Here is a 23,189-nt window from a genome sequence, read left to right as displayed (position 1 = left end):
CAGACATGGTCCACTGTTGTCACCATCAGGAATGGCCCAGCTACACCGTCCACCCCTGGGACAGGCAGTGAGGGCGAATCTTCTCAGCAGGAACCTGGATGGCAGTGAAGACCTGACAGAGCTTCAAAACCCTCCCTACCTGGATGGCATTTCGTTTTCTCTGTGCATCATAAATGCAGGGGCGTCCCACCAATGAGGCGGCCACCTCCAGTGGCAGTCAGTAGGGGGCAGCGCTGAGGCTGGAGGGTCCATACTGGACACCCCGTCCTCACTGGAGCACAGAAACATTGCTTTAACTACGTAGGCGTGACCAGGGGCGGACTGACCATTTGGGAACTCGGGCACTGCCCGGGGTCAGGAGGCCCCATGAGATGCCCCTGGTACCTTTTCATAGGCTTTTTTGGGTGTGGTTTGAGTGTGGGTGAGGACACGGGGGCCCCATGATCCCCTGTTGCCCGGGGGCCCCATGAGTTGGGTGTGACCTGCTGTTGTCACCGTCGGGAAAGCTACTACCTATCTACATGTACTCTACCATTGGCTACATGGCATTTCTTAGGGTGGGCTTGTCTGATGGGTACAACAGTGGACCGTGTCTATGCCAATGGACAGGGAGAACCAAAACTGCACTCCCTTCCCCCACCCTCTTCAGTATGTGCAAGCTTAGGAGATGCTACCCCAGGGGCGGACTGACAACTCATGGGGCCCCCGGGCAATAGGGGATCATGGGGCCCCTGTGTCCTCGCCCACACTCAAACCACACCCAATAAAGCCTATGAAAGGTACCAGGGACATTTCATGGGGCCCCCTATTGCCCTTGAGCCCTCGGGCAGTGCCCAAGTGCCTGAATGGCCAGTCCGCCCCTGTGCTACCCCCAGCAGTCATCCACTGGTTCCCCCATCCATACAGTAAACTGTGGCGCCCAGGGCAGCCACCCCTCCTGCCCACCCCTTGTCCTGGCCCTGCTTGTAGTCTTCATTGTGATGGGGGAAAGCGCAGAGGCACAATTGCCAGACAAGGACAGAGCGTTGTCACGCTATAACAGCAAGTGACCTTCATGGCGGGATCACCAGGAATTATTCCAATGGAAGCTGCGAATATAAAAAGAGTGAAAATGACTTTTATAAAGATTTGTTAAAGCTCCTCTGAGATTTTAGTGTTGGGTTTACATCTACGTTAACATGCTTTTTTTTTCCCCTTTCACTCATTTCTTGGATTTTGGATTTTGAGGGGGACCCCGTGCTATATATGTATGGTTCAGGAGTAGGGAGGCGCTCACTCATCACCCCCCTTTCCTGGCCTGCTGTGCTGCATGCTCAGATAAGGGTCTGGTATGGATTTTGAGGGGGACCCCATGCTATCTTTTTTTTTTTACTTTTTGTATGGGGTTCCCCATTTAAATCCATTCCAGACCTAAGGGACAGGTATGGATTTTGGACGGGCACCCTACGCATTTTTCTTTTCAAATTTTAGCGGGGGGTTCCCCTCAAATTCTAGTAAGAGACCCAAAGGGCCTGTTAATCCACATGAAAGACAAATATATTTGAAATATATTTTAAAAAATATTCTTCCCAAATATATCTCTCCACTGGCTCCACCCCCCTCTGTCATTCCCTCCATTGGCTCCCGATTGCCCAACGCATTAAATTCAAACTACTAACACTGACATACAAAGCCATTCATAACTCCGCCCCAAACTACCTCACCGACCTGATACCCAAATACCACCCAACCCGTACTCTCCGCTCCTCACAGGACCTCCTACTCTCTAGCTCCCTGGTCTCCTCCTCCCACGCCCGACTGCAGGACTTCTCCAGGACTTCCCCCATCCTCTGGAACTCCCTACCCCAATCCATCAGACTGTCACCTACCCTCCTCACCTTCAGGTGCACCCTGAAAACCCATCTCTTCAGGGAAGCCTACCCCACCCTCACCTAACAGCCGACCTCCTCCACTCCTCCCACCACTCCATCCCCCACAGCCACTGCCTCCTGTACCACTACCCCCTCCCTCCTAGATTGTAAGCTCCAAGGATCAGGGCCCTCGATCCCCTCATGTTTTGCATTGTATCGGTATTGTTCTGTCACATGTTCTGTCCCCCTTTGTAATGTACAGCGCTGAGCGAACCCTTTGGCGCTTTATAAATACTGTATAATAATAATAATTTACTGACATATATTTGAAATGCTACAGTTTTGGCCATAATCAATATATTAAAAAATATATATATACTGCATGTTGAAATGTTTTTTACAAAATAGATGAAAAATATTTTTAAAAATACATTTTCAAATATATTGTACGTCTTTAAAAATACAAATCTATATTTTTTTGGAATGAATTTACAAATGTACGTAAAAATATATGTTAAAATGACTTTTTTGTATGTTAACAAAATCTGAAGAATATATTTAACAAAAATATATATTTTTTAAAATGTTTTTCATATATTTCGTAATATATAAAAAAACACATTTCAACATACAGTGTATATATTTATTTATTTCAGGTACTTATATAGCGCTGTCAATTTACGCAGCACTTTACACATATATTGTACATTCACATCAGTCCCCGCCCCCGAGGAGCGTACAATCTAAGGTCCCTAACCCTCAAGGGGCGTACAATCTAAGGTCCCTAACCCTCAAGGGGCGTACAATCTAAGGTCCCTAACCCCCAAGGGGCGTACAATCTAAGGTCCCTAACCCTCAAGGGGCGTACAATCTAAGGTCCCTAACCCTCAAGGGGGTACAATCTAAGGTCCCTAACCCTCAAGGGGCGTACAATCTAAGGTCCCTAACCCTCAAGGGGCGTACAATCTAAGGTCCCTAACCCTCAAGGGGCGTACAATCTAAGGTCCCTAACCCTCAAGGGGCGTACAATCTAAGGTCCCTAACCCTCAAGGGGCGTACAATCTAAGGTCCCTAACCCTCAAGGGGCGTACAATCTAAGGTCCCTAACCCTCAAGGGGCGTACAATCTAAGGTCCCTAACCCTCAAGGGGCGTACAATCTAAGGTCCCTAACCCTCAAGGGGCGTACAATCTAAGGTCCCTAACCCTCAAGGGGGTACAATCTAAGGTCCCTAACCCTCAAGGGGCGTACAATCTAAGGTCCCTAACCCTCAAGGGGGTACAATCTAAGGTCCCTAACCCTCAAGGGGTGTACAATCTAAGGTCCCTAACCCTCAAGGGGCGTACAATCTAAGGTCCCTAACCCTCAAGGGGTGTACAATCTAAGGTCCCTAACCCTCAAGGGGCGTACAATCTAAGGTCCCTAACCCTCAAGGGGCGTACAATCTAAGGTCCCTAACCCTCAAGGGGCGTACAATCTAAGGTCCCTAACCCTCAAGGGGCGTACAATCTAAGGTCCCTAACTCACATTCATACATACACATACTAGGGACAATGTAGACAGGAGTCAAGTAGCCTACCAGCATGTCTTTAGAGTGTGGGAGGAAACTGGAGTACCTGGAGGAAACCCACGCAGATACAGGAAGAACATGCAAACTCCAGGTAGGTGGTACTGTGGCTGGGATTCGAACCAACGCCCCTAGTACTGCCAGGCAGAAGTGCTAACCACTTAGCCACTGTGCTGCCCATATATATATATATATATATATATATATATGTGTGTGTGTATATATATATATGTTTGTGTGTGTGTGTGTATATATATGTTTGTGTGTGTATATATATATATATGTGTGTGTGTGTATATATATATATACACTTCATGTTGAAATGCGTTTTTTATATACTACAAAATATATGAAAAATATTGTTAAAAATATATTTTTTTTAAATATATTCTTCAGATTTTTTTTTAACATATAAAAAAAAATAGTAATTTTTACATATATTTGTAAATGCATTCCAAAAATGTAGATTGAATGTATTTTTAAAAACATGACAGTATATTTCAAAATTTATTCATACATTTTGTAATGAAAATGCATTTCGACATACAGTGTATATATCTATATATGTATATATATATATATATATATATAAAAATATATTTTGAAATATATTGAATACGGACAAAATTGTAGTATTTCAAATATATGTCAATATATTTGGGAAGAATATTTAAAAAGAAAATTACATTCTGTAATAAAAATACACATACAGTATGTGTGTATATATATATATTTTCAATATATTTCAAACTATATTTCAATATATATATATATACAGTGTGTGTGTATACATGTATATATATATATTTTGAAGTATATTCAATATATGAACACAATTGTAGTATTTCAGATATATGTCAATACATTTGGGAAGAAAATTTTTAAAATATATTTAAAATCTATATTTTTTTCCATGTGGGTTCTTTTGTTGCTGAAAGTCTGAAATGTGTCATTTTGTACAGAATTCTGGAGTGTTTTCTCCGTGTGACTCAGGCGGGCTCTCTGCGATTTGTGTGATTGCGCTCCTCTCAGGTCTCACGTTGGTTTGGCAGTCTGGGGTTTTGTGGGTTATGATGTATTTAATGTCTTCCTTCCTTCTCACTCCTGCGGAACACGATGCGCTCTACAGCTTAGGCAGCGGAGAGAGAACATCTACGTGACAACCATAAGCCCAACGACAGAAGGTGAGCACATGTCCGGGCTTTACACAACCCATTTATACACGGGTGGCCGTCTACACACGGCACATACGTGACCTTTTCCTGTGGGTCGCTCTCGTGTGAGCACAGCTTCACGCCTGGGTAGGATGTAGAATGGCGCTCATTTGGTTTCTTGCGTGTGTGTGTGGTATCTAAATTTGCATACTTGCTTGTTGATGAACTTCAGAAAATAGCTTTCCAAGAGCAGAAAGTGGCATGTTTGACAACATTTAGCAGTGGTGGGAGGAAGGAGGTCCTGATTCCTCTATACAGATCCTATCACTAGAGGGGTCACCGGCAGGAGGAAGGAGGTCCTGATTCCTCTATATAGATCTATCACTAGAGGGGTCACCGGCAGGAGGAAGGAGGTCCTGATTCCTCTATATAGATCTTTATATCACTAGAGGGGTCACCGGCAGGAGGAAGGAGGTCCCGATCCCTCTATATAGATCCTATCACTAGAGGGGTCACCGGCAGGAGGAAGGAGGTCCTGATTCCTCTATATAGATCTTTATATCACTAGAGGGGTCACCGGCAGGAGGAAGGAGGTCCTGATTCCTCTATATAGATCCTATCACTAGAGGGGTCACCGGCAGGAGGAAGGAGGTCCTGATTCCTCTATATAGATCTTTATATCACTAGAGGGGTCACCGGCAGGAGGAAGGAGGTCCTGATTCCTCTATATAGATCCTATCACTAGAGAGGTCACCGGCAGGAGGAAGGAGGTCCTGATTCCTCAATATAGATCCTATCACTAGAGAGGTCACCGGCAGGAGGAAGGAGGTCCTGATTCCTCTATACAGATCTTCATATCACTAGGGGGGTCACCGGCAGGAGGAAGGAGGTCCTGATTCCTCTATATAGATCCTATCACTAGAGGGGTCACCGGCAGGAGGAAGGAGGTCCTGATTCCTCTATATAGATCTTTATATCACTAGAGGGGTCACCGGCAGGAGGAAGGAGGTCCTGATTCCTCTATATAGATCCAATCACTAGAAGGGTCACCGGCAGGAGGAAGGAGGTCCTGATTCCTCTATATAGATCTTTATATCACTAGAGGGATCACCGGCAGGAGGAGGAGGTCCTGATTCCTCTATATAGATCACTAGAGGGGTCACCGGCAGGAGGAAGGAGGTCCTGATTCCTGTATATAGATCTTTATATCACTAGAGGGGTCACCGGCAGGAGAGAGGAGGTCCTGATTCCTCTATATAGATCCTATCACTAGAGGGGTCACCGGCAGGAGGAAGGAGGTCCTGATTCCTCTATATAGATCCTATCACTAGAGGGGTCACCGGCAGGAGGAAGGAGGTCCTGATTCCTCTATATAGATCATTATATCACTAGAGGGGTCACCGGCAGGAGGAAGGAGGTCCTGATTCCTGTATATAGATCTTTATATCACTAGAGGGGTCACCGGCAGGAGGAAGGAGGTCCTGATTCCTCTATATAGATCTTTATATCACTAGAGGGGTCACCGGCAGGAGGAAGGAGGTCCTGATTCCTCTATATAGATCCTATCACTAGAGGGGTCACCGGCAGGAGGAAGGAGGTCCCGATTCCTCTATATAGATCTTTATATCACTAGAGGGGTCACCGGCAGGAGGAAGGAGGTCCTGATTCCTCTATATAGATCTTTATATCACTAGAGGGGTCACCGGCAGGAGGAAGGAGGTCCCGATTCCTCTATATAGAGCTTTATATCACTAGAGGGGTCACAGGCAGGAGGAAGGAGGTCCTGATTCCTCTATATAGATCCTATCACTAGAGGGGTCACCGGCAGGAGGAAGGAGGTCCTGATTCCTCTATATAGATCTTTATATAATTACTATGGTGGTCAATGGAAAAGGGTTTCCTTTATTAGTGGTTAGTGGAGAAGGTCCTCCTTCATCGGTGGTCAGTGGAGAAGGATCTCTTTCATTGGTGGTCAGTGAAGAAGGCCCTCCTTCATTGGTGGTCAGTGGAAAAGGATCTCTTTCATTGGTGGTCAGTGAAGAAGGTCCTCCTTCATTGGTGGTCAGTGAAGAAGGTCCTCCATCATTGGTGGTCAGTGGAGAAGGACCTCTTTCATTGGAGTCAGTGAAGAAGGTCGTCCTTCATTGGTGGTCAGTGGAGAAGGACCTCTTTCATTAGTGGTTAGTGGAGAAGGCCCTCCTTCATTAGTGGTTAGTGGAGAAGGGCCACTTACAATGGTGGTCATTTTGAGAAGGACCTCCCTACGTTGAGGGTTAGTGAAGGTGTCCCTTACAATGGTTGTTATTGGGAGTTAGGCTCTCTTACATTAGAGGTCAGTGGAGAAGGACCTCTTTCATTGGTGGTCAGTGGAGAAAAGTCCTCTTTCATTGGTGGTCAGTGGAGAAGGCCCTCCTTCATTGGTGGTCAGTGGAGAAAAGTCCTCTTTCATTGGTGGTCAGTGGAGAAGGCCCTCCTTCATTAGTGGTTAGTGGAGAAGGCCCTCCTTCATTAGTGGTTAGTGGAGAAGGCCCTCCTTCATTAGTGGTTAGTGGAGAAGGCCCTCCTTCATTGGTGGTCAGTGGAGAAGGCCCTCCTTCATTAGTGGTTAGTGGAGAAGGCCCTCCTTCATTAGTGGTTAGTGGAGAAGGCCCTCCTTCATTGGTGGATAGTGGAGAAGCCCCTCCTTCATTGGTGGATAGTGGAGAAGCCCCTCCTTCATTAGTGGTTAGTGGAGAAGGCCCTCCTTCATTAGTGGTTAGTGGAGAAGGCCCTCCTTCATTGGTGGATAGTGGAGAAGCCCCTCCTTCATTAGTGGTTAGTGGAGAAGGGCCACTTACAATGGTGATCATTTTGAGAAGGACCTCCCTACGTTGAGGGTTAGCGAAGGTGCTCCTTACATTGGTTGTTATTGGGAAAAGTGGCCCCATTACAAAGGAGAGGAGAGGCTCTATTGGTCCCATGCTGCCAGCTTTGCTGACTGGTGTTGGCCCCAGACCCTTCATTGTTCAGGGAACCCTTAGCAGCCTCTGGAGGAACCCTGGAGGTGAGGCTGGCTGCTCTATACTGTGAGAAATGCAAACAAATCAAGTTCTGTATCTTACAGAACGTCTCTGAGGTGTGACCTAATTCAGCTCTGATGGTTTCCTCCAAAACCTCTTTATTCGTCATTTCCAGGAAAGATCGGCTCTGGGCTGCTGTATTCACCGAAAGAGTTGTAATGAAGTAATTGCTACCATGAGCCCTCGTCTGAGTTCCACTGTCACATGACAACTGCGTGGAAATTTTTGGCAGATTTACCATTAGTAAAATTCTCCCCTTGGTTTTCCCTTCTGACCTGCACAGGTGTACTGGCTCCTCCCCTTCAGTCTTGAACAGGTGTACCAGCTCCTCCCCTTCAGTCTTGCACAGGTGTACTGGCTCCTCCCCTTCAGTCTTGCACAGGTGTTCTGGCTCCTCCCCTTCAGTCTTGCACAGGTGTACCGACTCCTCCCCTTCAGCCTTGCACAGGTGTACCGGCTCCTCCCCTTCAGTCTTGCACAGGTGTACCGGCTCCTCCCCTTCAGTCTTGCACAGGTGTACCGACTCCTCCTCTTCAGTCTTGCACAGGTGTACCGACTCCTCCCCTTCAGTCTTGCACAGTTGTACCGACTCCTCCCCTTCAGCCTTGCACAGGTGTACTGGCTCCTCCCCTTCAGTCTTGCACAGGTGTACCGGCTCCTCCCCTTCAGTCTTGCACAGGTGTACCGACTCCTCCTCTTCAGTCTTGCACAGGTGTACCGACTCCTCCCCTTCAGTCTTGCACAGTTGTACCGACTCCTCCCCTTCAGTCTTGCACAGGTGTACCGGCTCCTCCCCTTCACTCTTTCACAGGTGTACCGGCTCCTCCCCTCCAGTCTGGCATAGTTGTATTGGCTCCTCCCCTTCAGTCTTGCACAGTTGTATTGGCTCCTCCCCTTCAGTCTTGTACAGGTGTCCCAGCTCCTCCCCTCCAGTCTTGCACAGGTGTACCGGCTCCTCCCCTTCAGTCTTGCACAGGTGTATCGGCTCCTCCCCTTCAGTCTTGCACAGGTGTATCGGCTCCTGCCCTTCTTGCCTTGCACAGGTGTCCTGGCTCCTCCCCTTCAGTCTTGCACAAGTGTACCGACTCCTCCCCTTTAGTCTTGCACAAGTGTACTGGCTCCTCCTCTTCAGTCTTGCACAGTTTTACCAGCTCCTCCCCTTCATCCTTGCACAGGTGTACTGGCTCCTCCCCTTAAGTCATGCACAGGTGTACCAACTCCTCCCCTTCAGTCTAGCACAAGTGTACCGGCTCCTCCCCTTCAGTCTTGCACAGGTGTACCGGCTCCTCCCCTTCAGTCTTGCACAGGTGTATCGGCTCCTCCCCTTCAGTCTTGCACAGGTATACCAGCTCCTCCCCTCCAGTCCTGCACAGGTGTACTGGCTCCTCCCCTTCACTCTTGCACAGGTGTGCCGGCTCCTCCCCTCCACTCTTTCACAGGTGTCCCGGCTCCTCCCCTTCAGTCTTGCATAGTTATACCAACTCCTCCCCTTCAGTCTTGCACAGGTGTACCGGCTCCTCCCCTCCAGTCTTGCACAGGTGTATTGCCTCCTCCCCTTCAGTCTTGCACAGGTGTCCGGCTCCTCCCCTGGACTGAAGCGGCTTCCTGTGATGTCACCACACACTGGGAGCGTCTCACAATGTGCATTAGAAGCTGCAGCCAGTCAGATAGCGCTCCGCCTCATTTCCTGATTGGAGGAAATCCAGCATCCTCTACCCCATTCCTCCCCAGCCTGACTGTCCCTGGCCCCGCCCCTTGCTTTCATTGGAGTTCACTTCTTGGAGGTTCAGCATCACATGTGGGTGATCCAGGGGCAGACTGACAACTCATGGGGCCCCCGGGCAATAGGGGATCATGGGGCCCCGTGTCCTTGCCCAAACTCAAAAAAGCCTATGAAAAAGGTACCAGGGGCATCTCATGGGGCCCCCTACTGACCCCGGGCGCTTGGGCAGTGCCCGAGTTTCCAAATGGTCAGTCCGCCCCTGGGATGATCTGGATGATGCCCAAAGAAAGATGGCGCCGTGTGTGTATATATACAATGTTCTCATTCCCCTTCAGGAGGAACATGTGCGAGTGCTGGTACCATCCGGAGCTGAGTCAGACCAGCGCCGAGCAGTTACTGATCCGCGATGGACGGGACGGGGCGTTCCTGGTGCGCCAAAGTGAGTCTGTGCCCGGAGCCTACGCCATCTGCCTCATGTGAGTGATCTGAACTGCTTCCAATGTTGTCAGCTCCTGTGCCAGGCCGGAACACGCTGACAGGAGGAGAGAGCAGAGGGACAGAGAAAGGAGCTTTTCATGTTTCTGCGGGGGAGGGGGGGACAAGACCTGTTTAAGTTGCAGAAAAAAAAAAAAGTTACCCCTCCACCAAAAGTGCTTTTGTGGCAGAGCTGAGTAAATCTTAGGTCTGGATGGACACAAATGCGAGGTAGAACAGCTCCTCTATGCCGCTTGTCTCACGCGCTCCCCTTCCCAGGCACTGCAGCTCACAGTGGGAGGGGTTCAGCAGCGGAGGCAGAGCTGTCACTCTAGGAAGCAGTGGGCGGGGCTAGGTGTGGCTGGGTGATGGTTAACAAGCTACAGGCTGACTATAGCCACACCCCCTGCAACATCTTCCCCTCCCACTGTAGTGAAAGCAGGCACAGCCCCCATGAGAGTGACAACTCTGCTGTGATTTCAGGAGCAGGGCAGCGTCGGTGTCACAGGAAGCTGCACTGGCAGGATCAAGGAAGAATGCATTGCTTACACGTCAGAAACGCATGCGCAGGTCAGAGCTCGTGGTTTTGCTCAGCCGTGTGTGTCGGTGTCAGAGAATTGTTTCGTATAAAAGGTGCATTTCAAGTAACCGGCCTGAGATGGCAGCACTGAGGCTACAAATCTGAGGTCGGTGGCCTCATCATACCTGACCACAGAGTACCGGCTGCTCCATGGTGGTCAGTCCCTCACCTTCATCTGTATGGTCTGCGAATCGCTGCTCACTGATTGGAGGGCTCAGAATAATGTGTAAATGTTCAATCGGGAATCTAAGGACGGCCCCCGCTAAGGACATTATAAACCTTCCTAATCATGTGGTCTCATGGTGTCATTCATGGATCATGTGGTCTCATGGTGTCATTCATGGATCATGTGGTCTCATGATGTCATTCATGGATCATGTGGTCTCATGGTGTCATTCATTGGTCATGTGGTCTCATGGTGTCATTCATTGGTCATGTGGTCTCATGGTGTCATTCATTGGTCATGTGGTCTCATGATGTCATTCATGGATCATGTGGTCTCATGGTGTCATTCATTGGTCATGTGGTCTCATGGTGTCATTCATGGATCATGTGGTCTCATGGTGTCATTCATGGATCATGTGGTCTCATGGTGTCATTCATGGATCATGTGGTCTCATGATGTCATTCATGGATCATGTGGTCTCATGATGTCATTCATGGATCATGTGGTCTCACGGTGTCATTCATGGATCATGTGGTCTCATGATGTCATTCATGGATCATGTGGTCTCACGGTGTCATTCATGGATCATGTGGTCTCATGATGTCATTCATGGATCATGTGGTCTCACGTTGTCATTCATGGATCATGTGGTCTCATGATGTCATTCATGGATCATGTGGTCTCATGGTGTCATTCATGGATCATGTGGTCTCATGGTGTCATTCATGGATCATGTGGTCTCATGGTGTCATTCATTGGTCATGTGGTCTCATGGTGTCATTCATGGATCATGTGGTCTCATGGTGTCATTCATGGATCATGTGGTCTCATGGTGTCATTCATGGATCATGTGGTCTCATGATGTCATTCATGGATCATGTGGTCTCATGATGTCATTCATGGATCATGTGGTCTCACGGTGTCATTCATGGATCATGTGGTCTCATGATGTCATTCATGGATCATGTGGTCTCACGGTGTCATTCATGGATCATGTGGTCTCACGGTGTCATTCATGGATCATGTGGTCTCACGGTGTCATTCATGGATCATGTGGTCTCATGGTGTCATTCATGGATCATGTGGTCTCACGGTGTCATTCATGGATCATGTGGTCTCATGATGTCATTCATGGATCATGTGGTCTCACGGTGTCATTCATGGATCATGTGGTCTCATGATGTCATTCATGGATCATGTGGTCTCACGGTGTCATTCATGGATCATGTGGTCTCATGATGTCATTCATGGATCATGTGGTCTCACGGTGTCATTCATGGATCATGTGGTCTCATGGTGTCATTCATTGGTAATGTGGTCTCATGGTGTCATTCATGGATCATGTGGTCTCATGGTGTCATTCATGGATCATGTGGTCTCATGGTGTCATTCATTGGTAATGTGGTCTCATGGTGTCATTCATGGATCATGTGGTCTCATGGTGTCATTCATGGATCATGTGGTCTCATGGTGTCATTCATTGGTAATGTGGTCTCATGGTGTCATTCATGGATCATGTGGTCTCATGGTGTCATTCATGGATCATGTGGTCTCATGATGTCATTCCCCGGGTGGGGGGAAGCTGTGAATACAGAATATATAGGGCGGCTGTGGACTTGGTGTACAATGTACAGACCCCCCCTCCCCCGATTGTAATGTGAGGTTTGTTTTCTCCTGGCAGGTATCAGCAGCAGGTGCACACGTACCGCCTCCTACCGGACCACAGCGGGCTGCTCTCCGTCCAGGTGGGATGTCTGTCTGCTCCTGTCACTCAGCAGAAGGAGAAATGTCCTCCATTAGTCCCCCCCCCACACCCACCGGGCCCCCATACCCTCCCCCACACACCCACCGGGCCCCATCCTCTCCCCCCCACACACACCAGGCCCCCATCCCCTCCCTCCACACCGAGCCCCCTTCCCTCCCACTGGGCCCCCATTCCACCCCCCCAACCCACGGGCCCCCATCCACCGAGCCCCCATCCCCCCACACCGGGCCCCCATCCCCCACCGACTGGGCCCCTATCCCCTTCCCCCACCCAACGAGCCCCTATCCCCTCCTCCACCCACCAGCCCCCATCCTGCACACACTGGGGCTCCATCCCATCCTCCACCCACCAGCCCCCAACCGATTCACTGGTCCCCATCCCATCCCCCCCACACCGGGCCCCCATTCCATCCTCCACCCACCAGCCCCCATCCCATCCACCGGGCCCCCATTCCATCCCCCCCCACATTGGGCCCCCATCCCCTCCATTATCCCATCCCCCCCACCCACGGCCCCCATCCCACCCGCCGGGTCCCCATCCCCTCCCCCACCCACCGGGCCCCCATCCTCCATCATGTCTGTCTTTCTCTTGTTGTTTGGTTTCCTTTCACAGCTGCATGTCGAAGTGTTAGAGCTCCGCTCACCGCCACCCTCCGGTGCCACCGCGCTCCTCTGTACCGCCATCTGTGGGAGGGGCCAGCACTGTCCGCGTCCCACACAGACACAACACTCACAGTATATATATATATACATCTCCTGTGCTGGGGGGGCACATATATATCAGTGTATACCTAACACCACCCACGTTACAGGAGACTGTCAGAGAGAGACCGCTCCCACGTTACAGGAGACTGTCAGAGAACGCTCCCACATTACAGGAGACTGTCAGAGATCGCTCCCACGTTACAGGAGACTGTCAGAGATCGCTCCCACGTTACAGGAGACTGTCAGAGATCGCTCCCACGTTACAGGAGACTGTCAGAGAGAGACCGCTCCCACATTACAGGAGACTGTCAGAGAGAGACCACTCCCACATTACAGGAGACTGTCAGAGAGAGACCACTCCCACATTACAGGAGACTGTCAGAGACCGCTCCCACATTACAGGAGACTGTCAGAGAGAGACCACTCCCACATTACAGGAGACTGTCAGAGAGAGACCGCTCCCACATTACAGGAGACTGTCAGAGAGAGACCACTCCCACATTACAGGAGACTGTCAGAGATCGCTCCCACGTTACAGGAGACTGTCAGAGAGAGACCGCTCCCACATTACAGGAGACTGTCAGAGAGAGACCACTCCCACATTACAGGAGACTGTCAGAGAGAGACCGCTCCCACATTACAGGAGACTGTCAGAGAGAGACCACTCCCACATTACAGGAGACTGTCAGAGAGAGACCGCTCCCACATTACAGGAGACTGTCAGAGATCGCTCCCACGTTACAGGAGACTGTCAGAGAGAGACCGCTCCCACATTACAGGAGACTGTCAGAGAGAGACCGCTCCCACATTACAGGAGACTGTCAGAGAGAGACCGCTCCCACATTACAGGAGACTGTCAGAGAGAGACCGCTCCCACATTACAGGAGACTGTCAGAGAGAGACCGCTCCCACATTACAGGAGACTGTCAGAGAACGCTCCCACGTTACAGGAGACTGTCAGAGATCGCTCCCACGTTACAGGAGACTGTCAGAGATCGCTCCCACGTTACAGGAGACTGTCAGAGATCGCTCCCACGTTACAGGAGACTGTCAGAGATCGCTCCCACAGTACAGGAGACTGTCAGAGATCGCTCCCACGTTACAGGAGACTGTCAGAGATCGCTCCCACGTTACAGGAGACTGTCAGAGATCGCTCCCACGTTACAGGAGACTGTCAGAGATCGCTCCCACGTTACAGGAGACTGTCAGAGATCGCTCCCACGTTACAGGAGACTGTCAGAGATAGCTCCCACGTTACAGGAGACTGTCAGAGACCGCTCCCACGTTACAGGAGACTGTCAGAGATCGCTCCCACGTTACAGGAGACTGTCAGAGAGAGACCACTCCCACATTACAGGAGACTGTCAGAGATCGCTCCCACATTACAGGAGACTGTCAGAGACCGCTCCCACATTACAGGAGACTGTCAGAGAACGCTCCCACGTTACAGGATACTGTCAGAGATCGCTCCCACTCTACAGGAGACTGTCAGAGAACGCTCCCACGTTACAGGAGACTGTCAGAGAACGCTCCCACGTTACAGGAGACTGTCAGAGAACGCTCCCACGTTACAGGAGACTGTCAAAGAACGCTCCCACGTTACAGACTGTCAGAGAACGCTCCCACGTTACAGGAGACTGTCAGAGAACGCTCCCACGTTACAGGAGACTGTCAGAGACCGCTCCCACATTACAGGAGACTGTCAGAGAGAGACCGCTTCCACGTTACAGGAGACTGTCAGAGATCGCTCCCACATTACAGGAGACTGTCAGAGATCGCTCCCACATTACAGGAGACTGTCAGAGAACGCTCCCACGTTACAGGATACTGTCAGAGATCGCTCCCACTCTACAGGAGACTGTCAGAGAACGCTCCCATGTTACAGACTGTCAGAGAACGCTCCCACGTTACAGGAGACTGTCAGAGAACGCTCCCACTCTACAGGAGACTGTCAGAGACCGCTCCCACGTTACAGGAGACTGTCAGAGAACGCTCCCACTCTACAGGAGACTGTCAGAGACCGCTCCCACGTTACAGGAGACTGTCAGAGAACGCTCCCACGTTACAGGAAACTGTCAGAGAACGCTCCCACGTTACAGGAGACTGTCAGAGAACGCTCCCATGTTACAGGAGACTGTCAGAGATCGCTCCCACGTTACAGACTGTCAGAGAACGCTCCCACGTTACAGGAGACTGTCAGAGAACGCTCCCATGTTGCAGACTGTCAGAGAACGCTCCCATGTTACAGACTGTCAGAGACCGCTCCCATGTTACAAGAGACTGTCAGAGACCGCACCCATGTTACAGGAGACTGTCAGAGATCGCTCCCACGTTACAGGAGACTGTCAGAGATCGCTCCCACGTTACAGGAGACTGTCAGAGATCGCTCCCACGTTACAGGACACTGTCAGAGAACGCTCCCATGTTACAGGAGACTGTCAGAGAACGCTCCCACGTTACAGGAGACTGTCAGAGAGAGACCGCTCCCACATTACAGGAGACTGTCAGAGAGAGACCACTCCCACATTACAGGAGACTGTCAGAGAGAGACCGCTCCCACATTACAGGAGACTGTCAGAGAGAGACCACTCCCACATTACAGGAGACTGTCAGAGAGAGACCGCTCCCACATTACAGGAGACTGTCAGAGACCGCTCCCACATTACAGGAGACTGTCAGAGAGAGACCACTCCCACATTACAGGAGACTGTCAGAGAGAGACCGCTCCCACATTACAGGAGACTGTCAGAGAGAGACCACTCCCACATTACAGGAGACTGTCAGAGAGAGACCGCTCCCACATTACAGGAGACTGTCAGAGATCGCTCCCACGTTACAGGAGACTGTCAGAGAGAGACCGCTCCCACATTACAGGAGACTGTCAGAGAGAGACCGCTCCCACATTACAGGAGACTGTCAGAGAGAGACCGCTCCCACATTACAGGAGACTGTCAGAGATCGCTCCCACATTACAGGAGACTGTCAGAGAGAGACCGCTCCCACATTACAGGAGACTGTCAGAGAGAGACCGCTCCCACATTACAGGAGACTGTCAGAGAGAGACCGCTCCCACATTACAGGAGACTGTCAGAGAGAGACCGCTCCCACATTACAGGAGACTGTCAGAGAACGCTCCCATGTTACAGGAGACTGTCAGAGATCGCTCCCACGTTACAGGAGACTGTCAGAGAACGCTCCCACGTTACAGGAGACTGTCAGAGAGAGACCGCTCCCACATTACAGGAGACTGTCAGAGAGAGACCACTCCCACATTACAGGAGACTGTCAGAGAGAGACCGCTCCCACATTACAGGAGACTGTCAGAGAGAGACCACTCCCACATTACAGGAGACTGTCAGAGAGAGACCGCTCCCACATTACAGGAGACTGTCAGAGATCGCTCCCACGTTACAGGAGACTGTCAGAGAGAGACCGCTCCCACATTACAGGAGACTGTCAGAGAGAGACCACTCCCACATTACAGGAGACTGTCAGAGAGAGACCGCTCCCACATTACAGGAGACTGTCAGAGAGAGACCGCTCCCACATTACAGGAGACTGTCAGAGAACGCTCCCATGTTACAGGAGACTGTCAGAGATCGCTCCCACGTTACAGGAGACTGTCAGAGATCGCTCCCACAGTACAGGAGACTGTCAGAAATCGCTCCCACGTTACAGGAGACTGTCAGAGATCGCTCCCACGTTACAGGAGACTGTCAGAGATCGCTCCCACGTTACAGGAGACTGTCAGAGATCGCTCCCACGTTACAGGAGACTGTCAGAGATCGCTCCCACGTTACAGGAGACTGTCAGAGATAGCTCCCACGTTACAGGAGACTGTCAGAGACCGCTCCCACGTTACAGGAGACTGTCAGAGATCGCTCCCACGTTACAGGAGACTGTCAGAGAGAGACCACTCCCACATTACAGGAGACTGTCAGAGATCGCTCCCACATTACAGGAGACTGTCAGAGACCACTCCCACATTACAGGAGACTGTCAGAGAACGCTCCCACGTTACAGGATACTGTCAGAGATCGCTCCCACGTTACAGGAGACTGTCAGAGAACGCTCCCATGTTACAGACTGTCAAAGAACGCTCCCACGTTACAGGAGACTGTCAGAGAACGCTCCCACGTTACAGGAGACTGTCAGAGAATGCTCCCACGTTACAGGAGACTGTCAGAGAACGCTCCCACTCTACAGGAGACTGTCAGAGAACGCTCCCATGTTACAGACTGTCAAAGAACGCTCCCACTCTACAGGAGACTGTCAGAGACCGCTCCCACGTTACAGGAGACTGTCAGAGAACGCTCCCACGTTACAGGAAACTGTCAGAGAACGCTCCCACGTTACAGGAGACTGTCAGAGAACGCTCCCATGTTACAGGAGACTGTCAGAGAACGCTCCCATGTTACAGACTGTCAGAGAACGCTCCCACGTTACAGGAGACTGTCAGAGAACGCTCCCATGTTGCAGACTGTCAGAGAACGCTCCCATGTTACAGACTGTCAGAGACCGCTCCCACGTTACAGGAGAGTGTCAGAGACCGCTCCCATGTTACAAGAGACTGTCAGAGACCGCACCCACGTTACAGGAGACTGTCAGAGATCGCTCCCACGTTACAGGACACTGTCAGAGAACGCTCCCATGTTACAGGAGACTGTCAGAGAGAGACCACTCCCACGTTACAGGAGACTGTCAGAGAGAGACCACTCCCACGTTACAGGAGACTGTCAGAGAACACTCCCACGTTACAGGACACTGTCAGAGAACGCTCCCATGTTACAGGAGACTGTCAGAGAGAGACCACTCCCACGTTACAGGAGAGTGTCGGAGACCGCTCCCACGTTACAGGAGACTGTCAGAGACCGCTCCCACGTTACAGGAGACTGTCAGAGACCACTCCCATGTTACAGGAGACTGTCAGAGACCGCTCCCACGTTACAGGAGACTGTCAGAGACCGCTCCCACGTCACAGGAGACTGTCAGAGAACGCTCCCACGTTACAGGAGACTGTCAGAGAGAGACCACTCCCATGTTACAGGAGACTGTCAGAGAACGCTCCCATGTTCTGTCAGACTGCTTACACACGTATATATCTATTGTATGACTGTCCCTGTATGTTGTTCCTCAGTCTGTACACGGAGTCGATGTCAGAAGGTTCTTTGGACTCACCAACCTCATATCTGCCTACAGACGGCGGGGGAATGGACTCGTCACCCCCTTACATTTCCCTGTCGGTAAGGAGAAGCCGGCCAGAGATTTACAATCTGGTGAGTCACAATGATGACATCACACAACCACATCACACAACGATGACATCACACAATGCTCACATCACACAATGCTCACTTCACACAACGATGACATCACACAAAGACATCACACAATGATGACATCACACAATGACATCACACAATGACATCACACAATGACATCACACAACGACATCACACAATGATGACATCACACAACGACATCACACAACGATGACATCACACATTGACATCACACAATGATGACATCACACAACGATGACATCACACAATGACATCACACAACGATGACATCACACAATGACATCACACAATGATGACATCACACAATGACATCACACAATGACATCACACAACGACATCACACAATGATGACATCACAAAACGACATCACACAATGATGACATCACACAACGACATCACACAACGATGACATCACACAATGACATCACACAACGATGACATCACACAATGACATCACACAATGATGACATCACACAACGATATTACACAACGATGACATCACACGGCAATCACCAAATACAGTCAAGCCATGAAATCCATACACACCCTCAGAGAGGTGTCACCGCCTGTAAATCTGCATCTTCAATGAATCTATCACCCAACTGTCCTCCTGCGTTGTCACCTGTCACATGGCCTTCCAGTGTTCATCACACATGACACAGACATGGCCAATGGTGTCACCATCAGGAGGAAAGCCAGGCCGCCACCACTGGAGGACATGGAGACAGGAAGTGGCAGCGAAGAGGCGGCAGGAGATCCGCAGCGCTGAGATGGACAGGTGATCAATGGTTCCCGCTGCACAGGGCACAGCTCGGGGCTCCTGTCTGCACATGCTCAGTACGGTATATTGTGGTGGATGTTTCCTCTGTTGTAGATGACGATTCCCAGAGATGTTCATGTTGGAGTGACGTCATCGCGCCGCATCCTAAAAGACTTTCCAAACCGAAGGGATTGGCAAACATTACCCATAATGCCTCTCTCCAGGACGGGTCCCCGCTGAGCGCAGAGCTGGACAACGAATGTCTGAGACTGGACAGGTAGGTGGTGATCTGTGATCCAGAACTATGTAACAATGTATACAGCAGGGGCGGACTGACCATTTGGAAACGACCATGAGATGCCCCTGGTACCTTTTTCATAGGCTTTTTTGAGTGTTGGCAAGGACACGGGCCCCATGATCTCCTATTTCCCAGGGGCCCCATGAGTTGTCAGTCTGTCCCTGGTATACAGAACACTGCAACAATGTATACAGAGAAATGCAACAATGTATACAGAACAATGCATCAATGTATACAGAGAAATGCAACAATGTATACAGAGAAATGCAACAATGTATACAGAACAATGTATGAAGAACAATGGAACAATTCCCATTCATGTTTGCACCATTCTCTGTAGGGATCTGAGCAGGGTGTCCTGACCTCTGATTGGACTCTGCGTGTTGTTGATCTTTTGGTTACATTGTGATCTTTGTATCTTCAGGGAGATTGAGTCCACGTGGAACAGTCTGCGGATGCTGGCCCAGCTGTTCGGCTGCATGTCTATCATTCCCGCTCCGGACGGTGACCAGGTACGGGGCCCTCCAGAGGCTAAATATATGTATTACTTGCATGCTGTGAGAGCCAATCACAGCAGCCACATGATACAGAAGCCATGTATGCCGCCTCCTGGTGGCCCTTTTGGTGGGTTTCTGTAACGTGTGACCGCTGTGATTGGTTCTCACTGAAGTCACATGATTGGGAGCCCAACCCACTGGCTCCCATTGGCGGTGATTAAGGGCTGTCAGTGTGTAGGGAGCGCGCTCACAGCACACGTCCTCATGCCACTCTTAATGCGCATGCATGGCGACTAGCATTTCCTGCCGCCATTTATATGCGTTACCCAATCAGCAATCAGCATATACATGATGGATCTTTAGAATTCTGTAGACATATTGGGGCTGTTTAACGCATAGAAATTCACCCGGTGAAAGTGCATATACTGTACATTCGTTCTGTGTGAATGGCGCCGGAAAAAAACGAATGTTATCAGGCTTCTCCTGTGCAGGTTGAATGTTTTCCTTTTAAAATGGAAAAATACCGCAACTGGCCAGTAGATGGCGCTACATATAATATAAAATACGCATGAAACTAGCGCCACCTAGTAGTCAAACGAAGCATCTTCCATCCAAAATCGATGGAAAACATTCAACCACCACAGAAAATACTTTTTTGTTTGCCCCAGTTGCACGGGATGAACGCGCACACGCTTTCCCCGGGTGAATGGCTCTGCAAATTCTTCATCAATACACCTCTTAGCGTCTCAGCAAACTAAATGACATTCAGCTTTACATCTACTTTAGGATGCACAAACCCACATGGAAGAAAAACATATTTGAAATATATTATAAAAAAATATTCTTCCCAAATATATTGACATATATTTAAAATGCTACAATTTTGGCCGCATTCAAAATATTTAAAAAAAAATAAATAAATAATAAATATATATATAATGTTGAAATGCATTTTTATTACAAAATATATAAAAAATATATTTTATAAATACATTTCAAATATACTGTATATCTTTAAAAATAAAAATCTACATTTTTGGAATGCATTTACAAATATATGTATATATACATACTGCATGATGAAATGTGTTTTTTATTACAAAATATATGAAAAATATTTTTAAAAATACATTTTAACTATACTGTATGTCTTTAAAAATACAAATCTACATTTTCGGAGTGCATTTACAAATATATCTTATATATATATATATATATTTTTTTTTTATTTATTTATTTTTTAACATGTAGTTTTACAAATGCATTCCAAAAATGCAGATGAAATGTATTTTTAAATATTTGAAAATGTATTGTAAAAATATTTTTCATATATTTTTAAATAAAAACGCATTTCAACATGCACTATATATATACTGCATGCTGAAATGCGCTTTTTATATAATATGTATATATATATATATTTATATATATGTAAAATATTTTTAAAAATACATTTTAACTATACTATATGTCTTTAAAATACAAATCTACATTATTGGAGTGCATTTACAAATATATATATATATACTGCATGTTGAAATGCGTTTTTTAATGTATTTTTAAAAATATTTTTCATATATTTTGTAATAGTAACGCATTTCAACATGCAGAGTATATATATATATATATATATATATATATATACAGTTGCAAGAAAAAGTATGTGAACCCCTTGGGATTACGTGGAGTTTTGCATGAATTGGGCATAAAATGTGCTCTGAACGTCATCTAAGTCACAACAGTAGAAGAACACAGTCTGCTGAACATAATACTACACAAACATTAGATGTTGCCATGGTTTAATTGCACATAACATGTAAACATTCACAGTGCAGGGAGGAAAAAGTATGTGAGACCCTAGTTTAATGACTTCTCCAAGAGCTAATTGGAGCCAGGAGTGAGCCAACCTTGACTCCAATCAGTGTGATGATATTGGATGTGTTGCTGACAGCTGTCCTGCCCTTAAAAAACAGACACCTGTTTTGGGTTTACTGCTTTCAAGAAGCACTGTCTGATGTGAACCATGCCTCGCAGAAGGGAGCTTTTAGAAGACCTACGATCCAGAATTGTTGACTTACATGAAGCTGGAAAGGGTTACAAAAGTATCTCCTTGAGCCTTGATGTTCATGTGTCCACGGTAAGACAGACTGTCTACAAATGGAGAAAGTTTAGCACTGTTGCTACTCTCCCTAGGCGAGATCGTCCTGTAAAAATGACTGCAAGAGCACAGCGCAGAATGCTGCATGAGGTAAAGAAGAATCCCAGAGTGTCAGCTAAAGACCTACAGAAATCTCTGGCACATGCTAACATTTTTGTTGACACATCTACAATAAGGAGAACATTAAACAAGAATGGAGTACATGGGAGGACACCACGGAGGAAGCCATTGCTGTCAAAAAAGAATATTGCAGCACGTTTGAAGTTTGCAAAAGAGCACCTGGATGTTCCACAGCACTACTGGCAGAATATACTGTGGACAGATGAAACCAAGATTGAGTTGTTTGGGAAGAACACACAACACTATGTGTGGAGAAAAAAAGGCCCAGCACACCAACATCAAAACCTCATCCCCACTGTGAAACATGGCGGAGGGAGCATCATGGTTTGGGGCTACTTTGCCACTTCAGGGCCTGGACGGATTGTTGTCATTGATGGGAAAATGAATTCCAGAGTTTATCGAGACATTTTGCAGGAAAACGTACGACCATCTGTCCGCCAACTGAAGCTCCGCAGAGGATGGGTGATGCAACAGGACAATGACCCTAAGCATACAAGTCATTCAACAAAACAATGGCTGCAACAGCACAGAATACGCCTTCTGGAGGGGCCCAGTCAGAGTCCTGACCTCAACCCCATTGAAATGCTGTGGCATGACCTTAAGAGAGCGATTCACACCAGACATCCCAAGAATATTGCTACACTGAAACAGTTTTGTGAAGAGGAGTGGTCCAAAATGACTCCAGATCGTTGTGCAGGTCTGATCTGCAACTACAGGAAACGTTTGGTTGAGGTTATTGCTGCCAAAGGAGGGTCAACCAGTTATTAAGTCCAAAGGTTCACATACTTTTTCCTCCCTGCACTGTGAATATTTACATGTTATGTGCAATTAAACCATGGCAACATCTAATGTTTGTGTAGTATTATGTTCAGCAGACTGTGTTCTTCTACTGTTGTGACTTAGATGATGTTCAGAGCACATTTTATGCCCAATTCATGCAAAACTCCACGTAACCCCAAGGGGTTCACATACTTTTTCTTGCAACTGTATATATATATATATATATATTATA

The 23,189-nt window shown here is 48.4% G+C and overlaps 1 protein-coding gene across 1 annotated transcript in view; it reads left to right on the top strand.

Annotated features, from left to right (window-relative positions):
- The first annotated feature begins 9,694 nt into the window (after positions 1-9,694).
- Positions 9,695-23,189, top strand: part of LOC149428983 (phosphatidylinositol 3,4,5-trisphosphate 5-phosphatase 2B-like) — a 52,596-nt gene continuing 39,101 nt past the window's right edge. Inside the window, exons 1-3 of the mRNA XM_089666872.1 lie at positions 9,695-9,828; positions 12,254-12,317; positions 18,179-18,328. Of these exons, the coding sequence (XP_089522998.1) occupies positions 9,695-9,828; positions 12,254-12,317; positions 18,179-18,328 (348 nt within the window). The remainder of the gene's footprint in view (positions 9,829-12,253; positions 12,318-18,178; positions 18,329-23,189) is intronic.

Source organism: Staurois parvus, unplaced genomic scaffold (genome assembly GCF_062004578.1).
Source record: "Staurois parvus isolate SC_StPar_1 unplaced genomic scaffold, SC_StPar_1.0 ptg002880l, whole genome shotgun sequence".
NCBI classification, from domain to species: domain Eukaryota; kingdom Metazoa; phylum Chordata; class Amphibia; order Anura; family Ranidae; genus Staurois; species Staurois parvus.
This window is presented reverse-complemented; position numbering and strand designations above follow the sequence as displayed.